Source organism: Spodoptera frugiperda, chromosome 23 (genome assembly GCF_023101765.2).
Source record: "Spodoptera frugiperda isolate SF20-4 chromosome 23, AGI-APGP_CSIRO_Sfru_2.0, whole genome shotgun sequence".
In the NCBI taxonomy this organism is placed as follows: domain Eukaryota; kingdom Metazoa; phylum Arthropoda; class Insecta; order Lepidoptera; family Noctuidae; genus Spodoptera; species Spodoptera frugiperda.
Genome location: NC_064234.1, coordinates 6,388,101 through 6,405,982, shown reverse-complemented (window position 1 = coordinate 6,405,982; position 17,882 = coordinate 6,388,101). Strand labels below are relative to the sequence as shown.

The 17,882-nt window shown below is 35.4% G+C and overlaps 1 protein-coding gene across 3 annotated transcripts in view; it reads left to right on the top strand.

Moving 5' to 3' along the window:
- Positions 1-10,578, top strand: part of LOC118267191 (G-protein coupled receptor dmsr-1) — a 66,544-nt gene extending 55,966 nt beyond the window's left edge. For all 3 annotated transcript variants that reach the window (XR_004782929.2, XM_050703315.1, XM_035581027.2), the window contains exon 6: positions 9,944-10,578. Coding sequence is in view for 2 of the 3 variants with exons in the window: in XM_050703315.1 (XP_050559272.1) it covers positions 9,944-9,990 (47 nt within the window). In the remaining variant the exon portion in view is untranslated. The remainder of the gene's footprint in view (positions 1-9,943) is intronic.
- The last annotated feature ends 7,304 nt before the right edge of the window (positions 10,579-17,882 follow it).

The following is a 17,882-nucleotide window of genomic DNA, read 5'->3' as shown; positions in this document are numbered from 1 at the left end:
CAATATTAAGAAACAAATCTTTGAGAACAGGACTGATGTTAGCAAATAGCCCTTCTTATTATTTTGTACTATATTAGATTAATTAGTCGAAATTCAAAATCATACCCTTCGTTATATTTGTGAGTTACGTATTAAAAAATGGGCAAAAAGAACCCACTCTACCTCCGCCTAATATATTCGACTTAAAAGAAATCCTGTAATGCTCTCACTTGGGGACAGAAAAGGGCATACATATATTTATTATTAGCTAATCCGCTAAACTTTGTACTGCCTTAAACATTTTTTTCTCACCTTTTTTAACCTTCTCCAGACTTCCTCAAAAAATTTCGAGTTTTAGTGATACTAACGAACAGCAATTACATTTTATATTATTATATACTCTCCGCTCTGCTCAGTTCCCATTGAGCGTAGCGTGATGTGAACCTTTTTCAATGGGCTATTTAACACCAAAATAATTATTCAAATCGGACCAGTGTTTCCGGATATTAGCGCGTCCAAACAAATTCTTCAACTTTATATATTAAGTATAGAAGTACAGATAGTTAGATAACAAAATGAAATCAGTCTGTATAATAACATAGTGATTACATCTTCATCTACTAGTAACTTAAGACTTCCAACGTGATAGTGTGTTACGTGACACGTGACATGAAACCTTTTCTCTTATTTAAGTGGGTTATATTAGGTGGGTGTTCCATCTCTGCCTACGTTCCCCATAATCTATGTGGAACAAATTGAGATTATTCAATTACTTTAACATAATCCTCATTTGGCCTTGTACGACGAGCAACAAAATAAATATACAATTAGGTACAAAATTTATTATTCAGTTATTTGTTTAGCATTCTTATTTATCTTTGTATTTTATTATAGTGAGACATCATTAACGTGGTAACTTGGCAAGTTTCAAGTCGCACCAAGAATAAACAAACCATGCTACTCAATCATGAGTAGCATATGGTTTGTTTATTATTTAATTAAAGTAATAATATAAATAAGTATAAAAATGCGAGCTATACATATAATAATGGGTCCTTATCTAAGCCGGTGAGCTGATCACAAATCCCTGTCGCCTCATAAATATATTAACTTTTTTTAAACCTATATACAACCATATCATGTGTATATATATGGCTCAACATTATTTTCTTTACACCCGTTATAGTCCATTTTCCCTTGATTGCATTAGGACCCATCCTAATGAAATATATTAACCAGTCTGACCCGCTGGCGAGCTGAAAATATAATAAGTTCGTTTTCTCGGATAGGTTATTACTTGGTGTATTTTTAGAAAGAAAGAAAGAAAAATCATTTATTCGGCACCGGGCACGATGCACCAAAACAAAACACAAAATAGAAAATAAAAAAAAAAATCTTACAATTAATTAAAACATTAAAAAAAAAACATTAAAAACACAAAAAAAGTGAACTATTTTAAACCACTATTTGTATGTTGCGATTTATTATAAACATTCATCGTAATAATAGCTCGGAAGTTAGAATTGTGTTCGGATACTCATCTTGACTCGTATTGTCAAAAATTGTTAAATATGGTAATATACTGGAATAATAATTATCATCCCTCAAAAAGAATACCCATTTTAATTACGCTACAAAGCTATTTATGAACATCTAAACCCTTGACAAAATTCTTAAACGATATTGTATTTGATTTTACCCATTACGACACGATAGCAACGTGGAACAAGCCTTAAATATTTTAAGCGAAAATTCGATATCAAATTACTTCGTAAAAATGATGAATAAATACAGACCGAGTTGAGAAAGAATAACAAGACAAAAGAGTTTAGGTAATACAGTTTGCTCGCCCCTCGGTACCCTATTAACTTACTTCTCTTTGTTTAAATAATAAATTTTGAATCTCTAGTACTACACTCCAATGGGAGTAATTCTGTTTGTTACAATTAGCTTTTTTGTCATAGACAACTTGTAACAATCCACTATGGACCTCTTCTACAAAAGAGGATTTATCATAATCTCTGCACTAGGCAAATTCTGATGGATTGGAGATCGCTGCTTCAATGGTTCTGGTTTATCAAAATCCATTGTCCATCGCTGTCCTGTCTTTGTCACAAGCAAAGCTGTGCATGAGGAAGGTGCGCAGCTCGAGTATGCGATGTATCGATAGTAGGGAGACCATACATAGCACATATCCATAGCACGCATCCATAGTACCTACACCTCCATAGCACGCATATTTCTGTAAAAAAAAAACATAATTATCTTAATAGAACACGTTTCCACTAGTGCTAAACTATGTGTACCAATGAATATGATTGGTGGAAGTCAAACGCATCCAACGTAGCGTAGGACATCTCTGGTCAAGGAAAAGCCCCCTTAAAATACCCGCGGGAAAAATAAAGATGGCGATAAATATGTTCTCTGTCGTTACTACACAGCCAATTACTTACTAACAAAAGTAAATAAGCAAAAGTCATATAAATTAGTTAAACACGTTTGTTGATTAGTCACTAAGGGCGGTAATTTACGATATTAGTTATGCTACTCGTACCTGACTCCTCATTAATTACTTTCTATGGCATTAAAGTTATTAAAACTTGTATTTAAAGCTATTAATTTTAAAATTATCCTGTTTGTGTTGTGGTCGTTAATGTCTGTTGTAGAACTAGGTACGTGCTTTGCTGATAACGATACTTAGCTTTAGGAAAACTTTCTGTTTTTTAACTTTATACTTAGTTATTTATCATTGGTAGTAGTATGGTTCTTTTACCTACTTTGCTAAAGAATGTCTTGTTTAGGGCTCCCAATTGTGATTGTGAATTAAATAGTTAAATAAAATATTCTTGTAAATATGTCTAACCTTGAATAGTAAATTAAGAAAGCGAGCAATGTTTTTGTTACATAACTTCTAGTCTTAAAACTCAATGCAAAATTGCAGATGCACTAATAAAATAAATTGTATGGAATACGTTTTTAAAGAAAAAAAAAATATATCGTCTGGGAATTTCTTTCAGTAAATATTTATATATTGGACGCCAACGTTACTATTGTAGGTTGTGGATTGTGAAGATTGAAGAATTAGAAGATAGATATTAAAAGTCTCTCACGGTAGAAATATATAATTTATTTTTATATACAGAAGTCACAAGAGTTCAGCACAACACAAGTATAGTTTACAGAAGGAGTGAAATATTAGATGAGAACGGATAGATGAAAACGATAGTTAGGAAAGCATATATAAAAGCGCGACGAAATTGAATCGGAGTAAAACTCTTTAATTAAATCTGAGTAAGTAGAAGTCTAACACAAACGCAACTCTCCGATGGCCTACGTGCGACCCCTGACACCTGTCACTTTTTATTTTCTTTTATTAAATCAAGTCAATTGACAGGAGTCGCAACTCCAAAGAGTTTAATAATAATAGGTCGCCACATCACCCCCTTCCAGAGACCGTCAAGGGCGGTAATAGTTGGGCTCGCTGTCATTGCAGCGGTAAGTCCCCTCTTTGAGGAGTGGCTAGAGAGGCGCCACGGCGTCCTCACCTACCGCCTGACGCAGGTGCTTACCGGACATGGAAGCTTCGGTAGGTTCCTGTTTCTGATTGGGCGGGAGGAAACGCCCGGGTGTCATCACTGCGAAGACCGCCCGGAGGACACGGTGGAACATACGCTTGCGGTCTGCCCTGCGTGGGCTGAGCACCGCCGTGTCCTCAGGGATGTGGTCGGCGACGGCGCCCTCTCGCGTCCGGCACTGATACAAGCCATGGTGCGGAGCGAGGGGGACTGGGATGCTGTCTCCTCCTTCTGCGAAGCAGTCATGCTAGCTAAGGAGGAGGCGGGGCGCGTGAGAGAACGAACCTCCTCACGCCCCAGCCGTCGCGAGAGACACTCCGGGCGTCGGGGATCGCGCGACGATCTCCGGCCACCGTAAGTGCGGGTCTGCGGACGGTGAGCAAGGGTAGCTCGCCGCCCGACCAGAACCAGACCCGTGCGTGCGGCGCGTCGCGTTCTGCGCGCGCCTCAAAGAGCCATCAGACCACCACAGATGGGGCCCAGTAGGGCTGATGCCTAATCCGGAGCTGCGGACTACCTAGCGGGTTTACCGGGGCTCCGGCTCGACGGGCAGGAGTAGGAACGGGGTGGTTTTTAGTCAGTAAGAGTCTGACACTCCCTCTCGCCTCGCCCAAGGCGGGAGAAGTCATTGGATGATTTTCCACCCTCAAAAAAAAAAAAAAAAAAAAAAAGGGCGGTAATAGTCGGGAAATTTAACGCGGCGGCCTGACCGCGTCGCTTTCGTGTTTGGAGTGTTTTGATGAATGTTTGTGGTAGGTGGTGTGTATGGTGTGTCTGGGTCCCGTAGTATGAAGGCCGGCTTAAGGCGGTCTATCGATACGGTAACCTCTTTACCGTTTACCACGATCTTGTATACCTTGTCCCCTCGCTCGATGACCTTGTGAGGGCCAGAGTATGCTGGTTTGAAACCACCAGCAGTGCAGTCCCTAAGGAAAACGTGTGATGAGGTAGGTAAATTTTTAAATATAAAAAACTTGTTTTTGTTGTGCCTGGCAGCTGGTGATGGTCGCAGTTGCCTAACCAAACTTCTGAGCCTGGACAAATAGTCTGCTGTGTCGACAGTCTCATCCGTCTGCGGGTCAAAAAATTCACCTGGAAGGCGCAGTGGTTGACCGTAGACTAGTTCAGCGACAGAGGCTTGTGCGTCTTCTTTATAAGCGCTGCGAACGCCTAGTAAGACTAGTGGAAGAGATTCCACCCAACTGACACTGGCGTGGCAGGTTATAGCAGCCTTGAGTTGACGGTGGAATCTCTCCACCAATCCGTTACAGGCTGGATGGTAGGCTGTGGTTTTGCGGTGTCGGAACCCAGCAATACCAGACAAACATTTAAAGAGCTCTGATTCGAACTGCCTACCTCTATCGGTTACGATATCGGATGGGCAGCCGAAACGGGCTATCCACCCACTCAGTAGAGCCTTTGCCACTTGTTTTGTCAGCGCAGCAATCTCGGATTGCGCGCTGTTACCTGAAGGGCTTGGAGAGGTTGCAGTTGTAGTGATGGTTGCCGTAGACGCCACCTGTGTGCCGACGACGTCATGAATCCGGTCCGCCAACTCAGCCAGCTCAGCCAGATCTCTCTTCGACTGCGACGCCACAATGGCTTGAGTGCCAGCGGGGAGACGGCTCGTCCAGATGGTCCTCAGGGACTCCTCTGGAACACCTGGACCAGCCAGGTGGAGGAGGTGCCGGTAGAACTGCGACGGCTTCCTGTCGCCTAGCTCCTCGTGCATGAGAAGCTGCATCACCTTCTTCTCCCGCGACGCCGAAAGTCTGTTGATGAGCTCACTTTTAAGTTTGGTGTATTTTTCGGTCGCTGGAGGGTTGGCGATTATGTCTTCTACTTCGTCTGCATATTGTGGGTCTAGGTGCCCGATTATGTAGAAGAATTTTGTTTCGTCCACCTTGATATTAGCCAGGACGAACTGGGCCTCCATCTGGTGGAACCATAGACCAGGCTTCTCGGGATTGAAAGGAGGTTCGCGTACTCCGACACGAAAATTTTCTGCTGCAAGCGCGCCGCCATCTTGCGTCGCGTGACCTTTTTTCTCAGTCATCGTGTTCTTTCGGAGTCACCAATGTAGGTTGTGGATTGTGAAGATTGAAGAATTAGAAGATAGATATTAAAAGTCTCTCACGGTAGAAATATATAATTTATTTTTATATACAGAAGTCACAAGAGTTCAGCACAACACAAGTATAGTTTACAGAAGGAGTGAAATATTAGATGAGAACGGATAGATGAAAACGATAAGCATATATAAAAGCGCGACGAAATTGAATCGGAGTAAAACTCTTTAATTAAATCTGAGTAAGTAGCCACTCAAACGCCCGGGCGACTATAGTCGCCCAAAAAATTTTGGCGTTAAACGCCCGGGCGATTATAGCAGCCCATTTACTTGTTCACTTCCAACGAATTTTTATCTATGACAAGCTTCAAAGAGCTTTACGAATGTTATACTAGATGGATCTGTATTAAATAACGCATCTATTGGTCGGTAAAACAGTATGCCAGGTGACAGCAAGAATATAAAAAATAATTGTTTACAAACTGTGTGTCAAGTTTTGTGAAGTGTTTGCGTTTAAAATTGAAGTATTCATTTATTTATCATCCTACTGTATTAGTGTTGTATATTAAAATAATCCTTAAGATTCATTCTTTCAAAATAAAACAACGAAAATAAATAATTAAATAACGTTTAGTCAAAACTTGTTCAAAAAAACAAACAAATATTTAGCTCGTTCTGTTAAGTTCAACTTTTTTTTATGCATTTGTGATTGATTTCTGTACTTTAATTAGTATATATTTTGATTCCTTAATAATTCAGCTTTATACTGGTATTTTTTACATTGCTATAGCTGCAATAGTTTGCTAGAAAATACACTTTGAATCGGTAACGGCATGGGGCGCTCGACGCGGTTCAACACAGATCGAGCGCGTGGGCGTACAAGGTGTTGACAGGTGTCGCACGTGAACGTTTGAGTGGGTAGAAGTCTAACACAAACGCAACTCTCCGATGGCCTACGTGCGACCCCTGACACCTGTCACTTTTTATTTTCTTTTATTAAATCAAGTCAATTGACAGGAGTCGCAACTCCAAAGAGTTTAATAATAATAGGTCGCCACACTATTTTCGAACGTTTTTAATTAAACAATTAACATAATTATAAATACAGCATTAATTATTTACTCTTAAGCATTTAACTTATTTCAATATATCATTTTATCATTAGATATTAGACCTTAAGTTGTGTGCTCGACAGGGTTAATTGTTACCATTTAAAAACTTATACCACATCAAGGAAAGCAATATAGAATTAGAATTGTTTGTAAAAGATATTTAAAAACAATAACGTGACGCCTTTTATTCCCGAAAGGGTAGGCAGAGGTGCTCATTACGACACGTAATGCCGCTATACAATGTACACCCACTTTTCACCATTTGTGTTACAAGTGTCATGTAATAGGGGGTGAGCCTATTGCCATATACTGGACCGAAAAAAGCCTAAGCCTAGCCTTTACCCGACCCGGGAATCGAACCCGCGACCACTCGACCCACGAGGCAGTCTGTAAAAGATATTTAAACAAATTAAATATACAAATAACTTTGGTAGATTGTGTGTTGTTTAATTTCGCTTCTTGTTTACGAAAGAGAGACATTGATTTAGACTGCGTGTCAGTATCAACCGAAGCTACTCGATCACTGGCGCGTTAAGATGAAAAATTCACTCTATTTATATAATTTTCGTAAAATAATATTTCGCTGACAAAGACGGATGATGATTTGATACTGAGATGCTACTGATTTCCTTGAAAAATTACGGAAAAATATGAAGAGATGATTTTGTAAGACAAAAATAGAACACCAATACGATAGGGTTGTTAAAAAATAAATTGTTTCCATTAATAGCCTTCTCAAAACATCTAAAAATAATGATACTATCATTAACTGATTTTGTTTAGTAGTGTAGTTCTGGTAAAAGTACCATTTAAGCCTTAGTGTTTATGTATGTATCAATATTAGTTATCTTAGAATAAGGAGTATTATTATATTCCCAAATATCTCACTGTCATGAAATGTAATAAGTAAGTGATGCGTTGAAGGGTTGGCCTGGAGATCTGTGATTAGTTTTTAGCTACAACCGACACCAGTCGTAAGTTCATTGTATAATTGTTTGCTGTATATTATAAAATTATGATTAAAGAGAATACAATTGATACAAAACTGGAAAACACTGCATTTTAACATCACAAAGATATGAAATAATATTATGACTAGCAAATCTATTTAACGATGGCTACCTAAGTACCTACATCAGCTTATTATTAATATTTTTAAACCTCATATATTAGTGGGTGCGTTTATTAATACATCGAGTCAATTACAGGATCCATTTGTCTACCTACTCAGTAAAGTATGGGTTTCGTTCTGATTTGTGGTAAAACAACACCTACAATTACAGGAATAAATATAATTGGCAATCATTTGGGCGTTGAAAAGGCGTATGCCTCGTGTATCTTTATATAGAAAATGTTATATTAATATAATCTTATGTTTCTAACTTCTTGATGACATAAAAAGGTCAGTGTACTTGTCTAGTATGGGTTTTGTATTTGGAGATCACAGTTTTTTGTTTAGATATTTGAAAGTGATGTGGTATATAGACAGAGTATTATCTGACTTAGATGATAGGACTTTTTACCCCACGGGAACGCGGGTGGAGCCGCTGGCAGAAGCTAGTAGAAACATATATGATTTTGAAAAAATTAAAAACCTTTTTTTCAACATGACATAAAAAAGGTTAGTCAAAGTCAGTATCTTTCATGGTTTTAGTGTTTGAAGATAGTTAATAAACTCGAGGTTTACGACCTTTGATTATCAGCACGTACATAGTAGCATATTATATCAATTTATTTTACCCTTTGAATAAGAATATATAATAAGGTCTTAGTAGCATCTATGCTATACGAGTACTTAAGTTTTCAGACAAGACTCATATAGGATGGATATTAAAATTTCCACGAAACACGAAAAGTGCTTCATCAGCCTCGCGCCTGGAAGCTAGATTTTAGACAAAATACGGCTATATTACCTGCACAAGTTAACCTTGTTTCGAAACTAGACTTCTAAAACAATATTCTGGCTAACAATGTTCTTAAATTTGTTCCTTCGCTGACTCATACGTTACCTTCTTCGCTGAGTTTAGAGATATTAAATTTTGTACAAGAATTTTATGTAGATACAAAGAAAACATTATAAAATAAATTCCTTTAATTCCCGGAGGGTTAGCAACTCCAGAGAATTTGTCGGTAAAACCTTTTCTATATTTACTTTTTATTAGAAATACATTATCTTTACAAAAACCGGCATAAAATACTTAGATGCTTTTCTAAACGGAAAGTGAAGGGAGATAAAGTAAATCAGTCTTTCATAATAACGTTAATAAGCATTCAATTCATTACCCCTTTTATTATACTTTCGGAAGTAGAGATTTAATATTTCTACTTAACTGTATAGCGGCATTAATGCTTCATTTATGCTTTTTACGAAGAACAGTTACTGAAATAAGCAACGTTTTAATTATTTTTTATTTATTTATGTGTATGCAACGTCACCCCTTTTATTCCCGAAGCGGTAGGCAGAGGTGCACATTACGGCACGTAACGCCACTATACAATGTACACCTACTTACAATGTGGGGGTGAACCTATTACATGGTTCTCGTTCAATTGTTTATTTATTTAAGTTTAACACCACATCTTAATAAATTAGGTAACATTAAAATGTAATTTGAATAGCTATATGACGATAAAAATACTAAAAAAGTTAAAATATATATTGTAAAATTTTATATACTCATACTATACTCATATATATGAAACATAACTTTACCGAGTAAAGGCTTCCCAAAGGCGACTGTTTTGAATGATCAAGCGTGGATTTTATCTTTCTAGCTGGTTGGACTGGAAATGGTCCCACATTAATCACAAACATTTTTAAAGTCAGCTTTTAAATTATCTTAAAAAGCATTTCAGTTGCTGAAATACATTTTTTATGATATAAGCCGGTAAGTGAGCATACGGATCACCCATGGATACCCGAAACATCAGAGGCGTTACAAGTGTATTGCCCTTTTGGGTGTTGGGAATTTAAGGGTTGTTAGGGAATCAGGGATTAGGAAGATTGGGAAGTGGAGTTATTGAGCCTCCGATAACCTCACACACACAACAAAACACAACGCACACGTTGTTTTACGTCGGTTTTTTTTTGCATGACAATATAGGAAATTAAGCAACTATTGCAAATCTACACTTTGCTACAAATAAAATTTCCGTATTTCTTTGTTTCTTGTATCAAAATAATCAATGTATTTTTTAATCTGTTCCAGGTACCATCGCTCTCTATAACTTCGACAGTCTAATTCGTAAATATTGATAGCAATTAGTGTATTTAATGTATTGTAATTATGATCCTAATTATGTAGTCACGTTACTAGTTCTGTAAATACTGTAAGCCAAATCTAGTCATAAGGATATATAAATAAATTTGTATATTAGTTTTTGCGTCATATGAGCCGCGACGCAAAAACTATTTCAAATAATTATCTGTAAATATAATTCATAAAAGTAATGTTTAATTGTAATACATTTTAGCCTGGAATAATGTAGATTTACTTAGGGTCCAATGATATGTATAATTTAATATAAAAATGTAAATAAATAATCGTTTAATTTTGTGAATAATTGCATTTATATGGAACTTCTCTGTGGACAATTGTGTTGTTTATGAATAGTAACGAATTTATATAATGAATTGTCGAATATAGTTTTTATAAATAATTAGTTTTAAGTCCTATGTAATATTTTTTTATGTATGCTGATCTGCTCTTCTCGAACTTAATGTAATGTACCTAACTGCTTAGTCACCAAAACATGTACCAAAGTTATATTAAGGTAAAACCTACGTGTTCATTGTTCGCACCATTATTGTCATATTAAACCGATTATTTCTATTAATTTCCAAGTGTTTGTTTTATTGTTCTCAACCATTCAAGTTCCGAAATCAGTGAAGTGAAGAAAACAGTGGCATTGTATAAATTAGGTCAGACAATAGATAAATCTTGCCAGGAACAATGTTACTTAGGTATTTATTATTGTAACTGACCTGGTTCGAAACCGAAAAAATATACAGCTTACGTAGATATTAAAAATCAGATACATTTTGTAAAATCACTGACTCGGACCGTGCTTACTCTTGAATTCAATTCCGATCGATCGACATTGATATTGTGAAATTTTGTACTCTTGAGTTGCAACACTAGAGCCCATTGCATCCATATTGCGTAGATATTATTAATGAACTAAATAATATTGAGTTTGGCTTTATATTTCGTACTCCGGATGCTGTTTCAACAGCTACGACTGTGGTTGTAGAGTTTTGGATATTGAATAAGTAATTATTGGATTGAAATTGCCTTGCGTTTCAAGAGCGAAGCGATGAAGAAGAAGCACCCTGAGCAAACACCTACAACGACAATTACTGAAATATACAAACATAATAAATAATTTCTTCTGGATTGCGAAAATAAGGTAGTAATTGTGTTAAAATATATGTCTATACACTGTATAACCAGCACAACATGGTACAAGTAGGTACCTACAGTAAACGTTGGATCAAAAACAAAGAACAATAACGTTGTCAATCACAACAGAAGTAAACCTTGGAATGAATACCAGTTAAGATATTTCATCTATGAATTCAATGATAGAGATATACAAATCTGTCTAGAAAATACAACACAATAGGTTGTAGACGTCTTTGTATATGACATATAAAAATAATACCTACTTGAAACTCAAAATTATTTCTAGGTATTATTACTAGACATTTCATTTTGTATTGTATTCAGGTAAATTGTCGTGATTATTTGTTGGAGTGCCAAGTCTTCAAGAAAATCGCTTTCAAGAAATTCGAAAATGAACTAATTGGTTGTCTGAGACTCTATATTAATTTAGTAAGAAATGCTAGAAGAACTTAAAAGCTACGGGATATATATTAAATAATATTAATAAGTTAATGGTAACCTTTAATATCATATTTCACAGTTTTCTTTACCACGCAGCGCCAATGGTTTCAATAATCAAAATACGACCACATACAACAAAATTACATTTTTTACAAGCTCTGAAATGGCTGGAGCGATGTTGATGGTGCTTTTACTAGCAGATAGACAGGAGTAACCTAGACTACGTTTATTTTAGTAAAATATTTTATTTCGTAAGTTCCACGCGAGTGAAGGTGCGTGTATCAGCTAGTATAGAAAATATATTTAAATGGACAAAGTTTTAATTATATCAACAGCTTGTGACCGCATACTTACACATACAAATCCAGCTATGTCACATTAAAAGCCAAGTTTCACATTCAGATTTAATAAGCGAACCACTAATGGTCAGTTAGCGTGAGGAATTGTGGCTGTTTAATAACAAGCTTTTATTTTCATTCCCCAAATTATATAACAGTGATTATTAAATTACACTTCCTGATTTAATAATTTAAAGAAATATGTTTACACAATGTGGCAGAAAACCAATTTTAATTAGTGTACATTCAATTCTGCATTGTGGGTAAAACCAAATGAGTGTGGGTAAGACAAAGTGAATTTACCCACTGCCCACACTGCCCACTATGCCGTCAGTCATTCACCAATAGAATGTGTGAGAGGGATCGATTGGTCCAATCACTTTGATCTTAGTAACAGTTTACCATTTACGATAATTATTCTGTCAATCCAAATACTCGTTAAGAATCGGAAAAAGAACGGATTGTGACTGACGATTGACGAAATATAGCCGCATTTGGATAAATTCTCTACAAGATAATAGCTATGTCTATCTCCAGATGAAATAAGTTCTAGGTTTGTATCTGTAAATGTCAAGTTTCATCTTGATTAATGAAAATCTCGTCTTCTGTTGTAGACAGGAGATCAAACTAAACTATTATAACAATGTAGTAAGGTCAAAAGGGTTTGTTTGATCTGGCGTGTTCAAATGTTCAATAATATATCTGAAGACGTCTATTTTCAAGGTAGATATAACATGACATATATTAATTAATAATTTGATATCTGATACTTATTGGACAAGTATACTAATATGGATGAATTTTACAAGGTTTGACTGAAATTCTAGCAATAAATCGATCATCAGTCAATATTGAAATATATGAAAAGGTATAATTATTATTACTACAGCATTGTTACCAAATAAGTCTTTAACCTCTTGTCATAAGATATAATAGAAAACACGTTGTATCTCACGTAGATGTACGTTCTAGATATCACGAGTTTAGAGGGCTCAAAATGGCCACTAGTCCTGACAACTGGCTACAATGTAGCACTAACTAATAATTGTCATGATGTGCAAAAAACTTTTAAAACAAAACAGCATCAATTTTATTTGTTATTCGTAAATTCACAACATGACTGTCTGATTTACTAATTGTGTGTTCCAAATAATACCGATTTATATACATAGATATTAGATATACGTTGGCAGTAAAATAGTGTTTTTTTTCTAAAAATAAACAACTTTATTCCTTAGGATAAAATTGGCCATAAATTACGAACGAAACCAAATTGAATTTTTGTTCGACTTTTTCAAGACAAGACATGGTTTATACAAAAGAAAAATAATTAAAGAACTTTTTACAAGGAAAGTTGGTAAATACACCCATGTGACTCCGGGGTGGATCACTAGCACGTTTAATTAAACTTCACTCTAATTGAGCAGACATGTGTCGCCTGCAAGATGCTGTTTTGAAAATTAAGAACAAAACAGTTCTACTAACATTACAAATACGAAAGTTTGGGAGTTTGTTCATTTGTTAATCGTTACTGAAACACGTCTTAATGGCTAAAGGGATCGGGATAAGGTGTAAATTATGGTCTGGAATAACATATAGGCTATTTTGTATCCTTCAGTAACATGGGCCAAGCCGCTAGCAGAAACTAGTTGCATAATACATAGTAATTTATTTAAAGGTACCAAAATAAACAAACCAGGTGCTGAGAGGTGTGAATCTGAATGACTTATCGGAATAAATTGACTTAATCAAGAGCTCAGTGAAATCTGGTTGTGGGGTAAGATTACCTATCTACCTTTGTCGACGAACAAGCAAGATTCTGATTCCCAAAGGAATTTAGACGAAAATTCACTTACAGAACATTGCTAGTTTGTCTGGGTACCTCCATTGGAACTGTGGATTACTTGATTGCCAATGAAGAGAAAATATTGGATACTAGTAGCTAGGCATATCAAGATATGTCGAAATATTTGTATCGTTGTTTTAAGAATATTTCTGTATGACTATATTTTTTCGTGAATTTTAGTTTAATAACTTTTCGAATTATAACGAAAGGAAAAAATTTATGATTTTTCTTTCCACTTACTAAATACTAGTTTTTATTTCGTTTAATATTGAACACATTTTTTATAAGTATATTACGAATAAACGGCATTGGTATGCAAATAATATTTGATACGTGCATCCCTGTACGCAGTGTAACCGCGGTAGAATAGTCACGTAAAAATAATAACTACAAATGCTTAAATTGTCTGAATTGCAATGCTTTGTACGTGTTACAGTGAAAACGTTTGTAATGTGAATGTTAGTTTGTTTGTCACGCTATTGTCGTTACAACTACAATATACGAATAGTGAACTCTTATAGATACATTTATTTTTATGTAAAAGATAAAATGGTTCTAAAATATCTGAATTTTCACACTAAATAACAAACGAGACTAATTGAACTTTGATAAATTTATACAGTTTAGCTTCAAACTTTTGAAAAACTAATTAAACTATATTTATTATCTAAATATTTCATACCACTATGCGACGAGAAGTTTAGCATTTTTTCCCCTGTTTTCGTAAACAGTTTTTAATTTATTAGGATTTAGGTACAGGAGTTTAAAGTTCACAGATAGTTTCTGTTAGCTTAATATCAAAATTTCATTTAAGTTGTTCATGTACTTAAGTACATTAGCAATTCCTATTAAATATGATTAAAGCTTGATAATAATTACACAAACCATTACATTTAATGTGTGGCATTAATATTCCAGGAAGCTTTGAATGACTTTGATAATGCATCCACGATGCATTGACTAAGCAAGATGGATGATACAACGCTTTGCTTTTATAGTGTCAGTTTGTGCTAAACTGACATGAGCACAAAGTACAGTCAATAAAGTTATTTAATAAGCAGGTCAAAAATTAAGATTCATTCGAAATAGAGCGGCAACCATAGGTTGAGTATTGAGCTGAACAACTTTTAAAAAAGATATGACTTTGTTAAAAAACATTAGTTTAATTAGCCGTCACTACAGTACTGTGCCTGTACAAAATCAATCTGGCCTGGATAGCAAATAATTTGGCTGACTGTACATCACAGTTAGCAGTATCACGCTATGAACTCTGGCTATACATAATCTGTCACCACGACTTACAAGTATATAGCGGCAATTTTTTTTCTCAAGCCCCATGGATAAAGATGTACAGGAAAAATATTGTCACGCAAAATACGCGTAGGGAAGTTTATATGTAAATATATTTCTCAACATGTGCGTGACTGTTCTGTGGGTACTAGAATAGCCGCAAGGACTCGGCTCTAAAGGGCTTATTCGGTAAGATACTTTACATATTGTATGAGATTGAGAGGAGGACAAATCTTGTTTTTTTTTAGTGTTTGTGATGAATTTGTGCGAATATGTGAATCGTTTCGTATCGTTATTCGACAATGAGATAAGTATATATATACTTAGTTGAAAAGATAATAGTACAATATAGTATAGTATGCCAGACGGCAAGTATTTTCGAAATCACATTACATTATTTACGCAACAACTTTAGCACTACCAACTGCGAATAATGTAATGCAATCGCAAAATGATAAGCTAATAAATATGTTCATATAAATCAGTATGACAGCGTTTCTACGGAATAATTTCATATTTACATGTATAATACATTTTCATCAGTTTTATATTTCAGTTTTGCGGTGACAGGCTGACAGTGATTGTGTTCAAATCAATTACATGAGTGTGTGTGGCGTAGCCGCGTAGCACCGTAGCCGCTCGTAGCGTGCTCGTAGCACGTAGACACGAATGCAATTTATAGAACCATTCTGACGTACAAATAATGTAAGTATGCGACTGACTTATGAAAGATTTATTGTTGTATGAGGATCTTAAGGCCGTCTCTTGCATGCATGTTGAATAAAATGTCGGAATTTATATTCTAAATTTATACGGTTAGAGTTCAAATTCAAACGTTTTGCAATTATAAAACTGATTGAATACAAAACTTCTGTTTACTTTTCAGTAGGCAAATAAACTACACATGTTTAAAAAAACAGTAAAATAAGAAATTAATGTGTTTTGCCTCATTTTAAACCAAGTGTTTAATTTCTTGGAAATTCAACTTAACAAGGAAAATAATGGATCTGTATGCTTGCGGGCGTCTGACAAATTGAGGCAATTATTTATGTTGTTCAGGAGTTGCAGCTACGTTCATATTACTGTGAATCTGTTAAATAAATAAGTATTGTTACTTGAAATCATTAAATAAGACTTCAATTAATTTGTGGTGAATGTGATGTTGGCCCGGAGGCTTAAGACGGGTACTATACTAACGATAAGTAATGTGTCTTTTTCCGAGTTTTCATTTTCATTCAGTTCCATTACTGAAAAACGTTGAAGGAAAACATCGTGAGGGCAACCAGTAATTTCTAATTATAAGTCTGAAATCGCCAACCCGCATTGAGCAAGCGTAGTGATTAATGCTCAATGTGTTTTGGGGATTAAAATTGATATAGAACATTTATATATTTTCGCGTATGAAACCGATGCTACAATAATGTGAAGCATTATTAAACGGCACAAGTGAAACTTCCACACAACTTTGGATGAAGTTTTTCGTCTCACATTTATTATTGCTTAAATATCAGCAAAACTATAATTCTCTCAACTAGTTCAGGCAGAGAAAGTTTAGCTACATTAATATCGCTTCTCACACGCTAAAGTTAAATAGTGGGTACTATTTGAGCCCGATACAAAATCTTTTCATCAAAGAAACACGAGTTTGGAAAAATTGTGACACTTTTATGTTACGCTTGTAACTTTTCTATTGCAACAGTTGTGTTGTTCACATATTCGACTATACTCGGTCGTCACAATAAGCAACAAAAGAAAAAACATCCTTAAACTTCAGCATTCTGGAATGATAATATTATATGCGGGAGTAATAGTAGAAATCATTAAATCATTCAATTTATGGTACCACAAACTGCAATGTAGTTTTTATTCATCTGCTGCATCAAAATAAGGTGCACGAAAATGCCGTTACACATAAAACAGTTTCTCTAAACCTGCATTAGGCTCCAGTTCCAGTCCATTAATAAACAGAAACGAGGTGATATTTCGGTTTGACAGTATACCCAACTCAATTACTCCCTCAAAGCGTCCTCCAGTCCCGTAGAGCACGGTCGCCGACAAATTTTCCGGCAAACATTTACCTAATCAGTAAATTACAAAAACTAATCTGGATTCGCTGCTTTTACGCGACATTTCCCATGTGTAGCCGTATTTTATCAACAGATACGTCCCTTAATTCGGTGTTTTATCTACTTTCCAGCTTAAATTTCCACGCAAACGACTTCAATAAATCTGATTAAATTAATTCTGACGACCAAGTGGGCGACCAAATGTAATTAACGTTTCAAGGCTTTCCCAATAACATAGTACTGTGAAACTTCACTAAGCACATCTGCATAGTGTATTAATTTAATTATATAAAGCGTGTAGGTACCTAATCTCTACACGATAAGTATAGGTATGTGGTTGTATATCATCAACTTATCAACATACATGTATAATAAGTAATCTGTTACCGAAAATAAAGAAGTATTTTTATACGCGGGTGTACTAAAAGATTTTACCAATGCTATATTGAAATATGAAGGGATTTACATTTATGCATTAAATTAAATCTGTACGTATCAACTACATTTTCAGAATAAATAAAGTAATACGGTAATAATCTACATTATTATAACTCAAAATGATGCAAATATTAAAACGAAAAGCAAAGCATTCGTCGCCAATACAACAATTCTAATACTAACCTATCATGACCGCACGACGAAGTTCGCAACCACACCACAAACACCAATTTGTTTGCTTGAACTTTATAGCTATAATAATGTTTGTCCTCAAATGTTCAGACCACAGGCACATAATAAAAAAATTATGACAGTGCAAACTA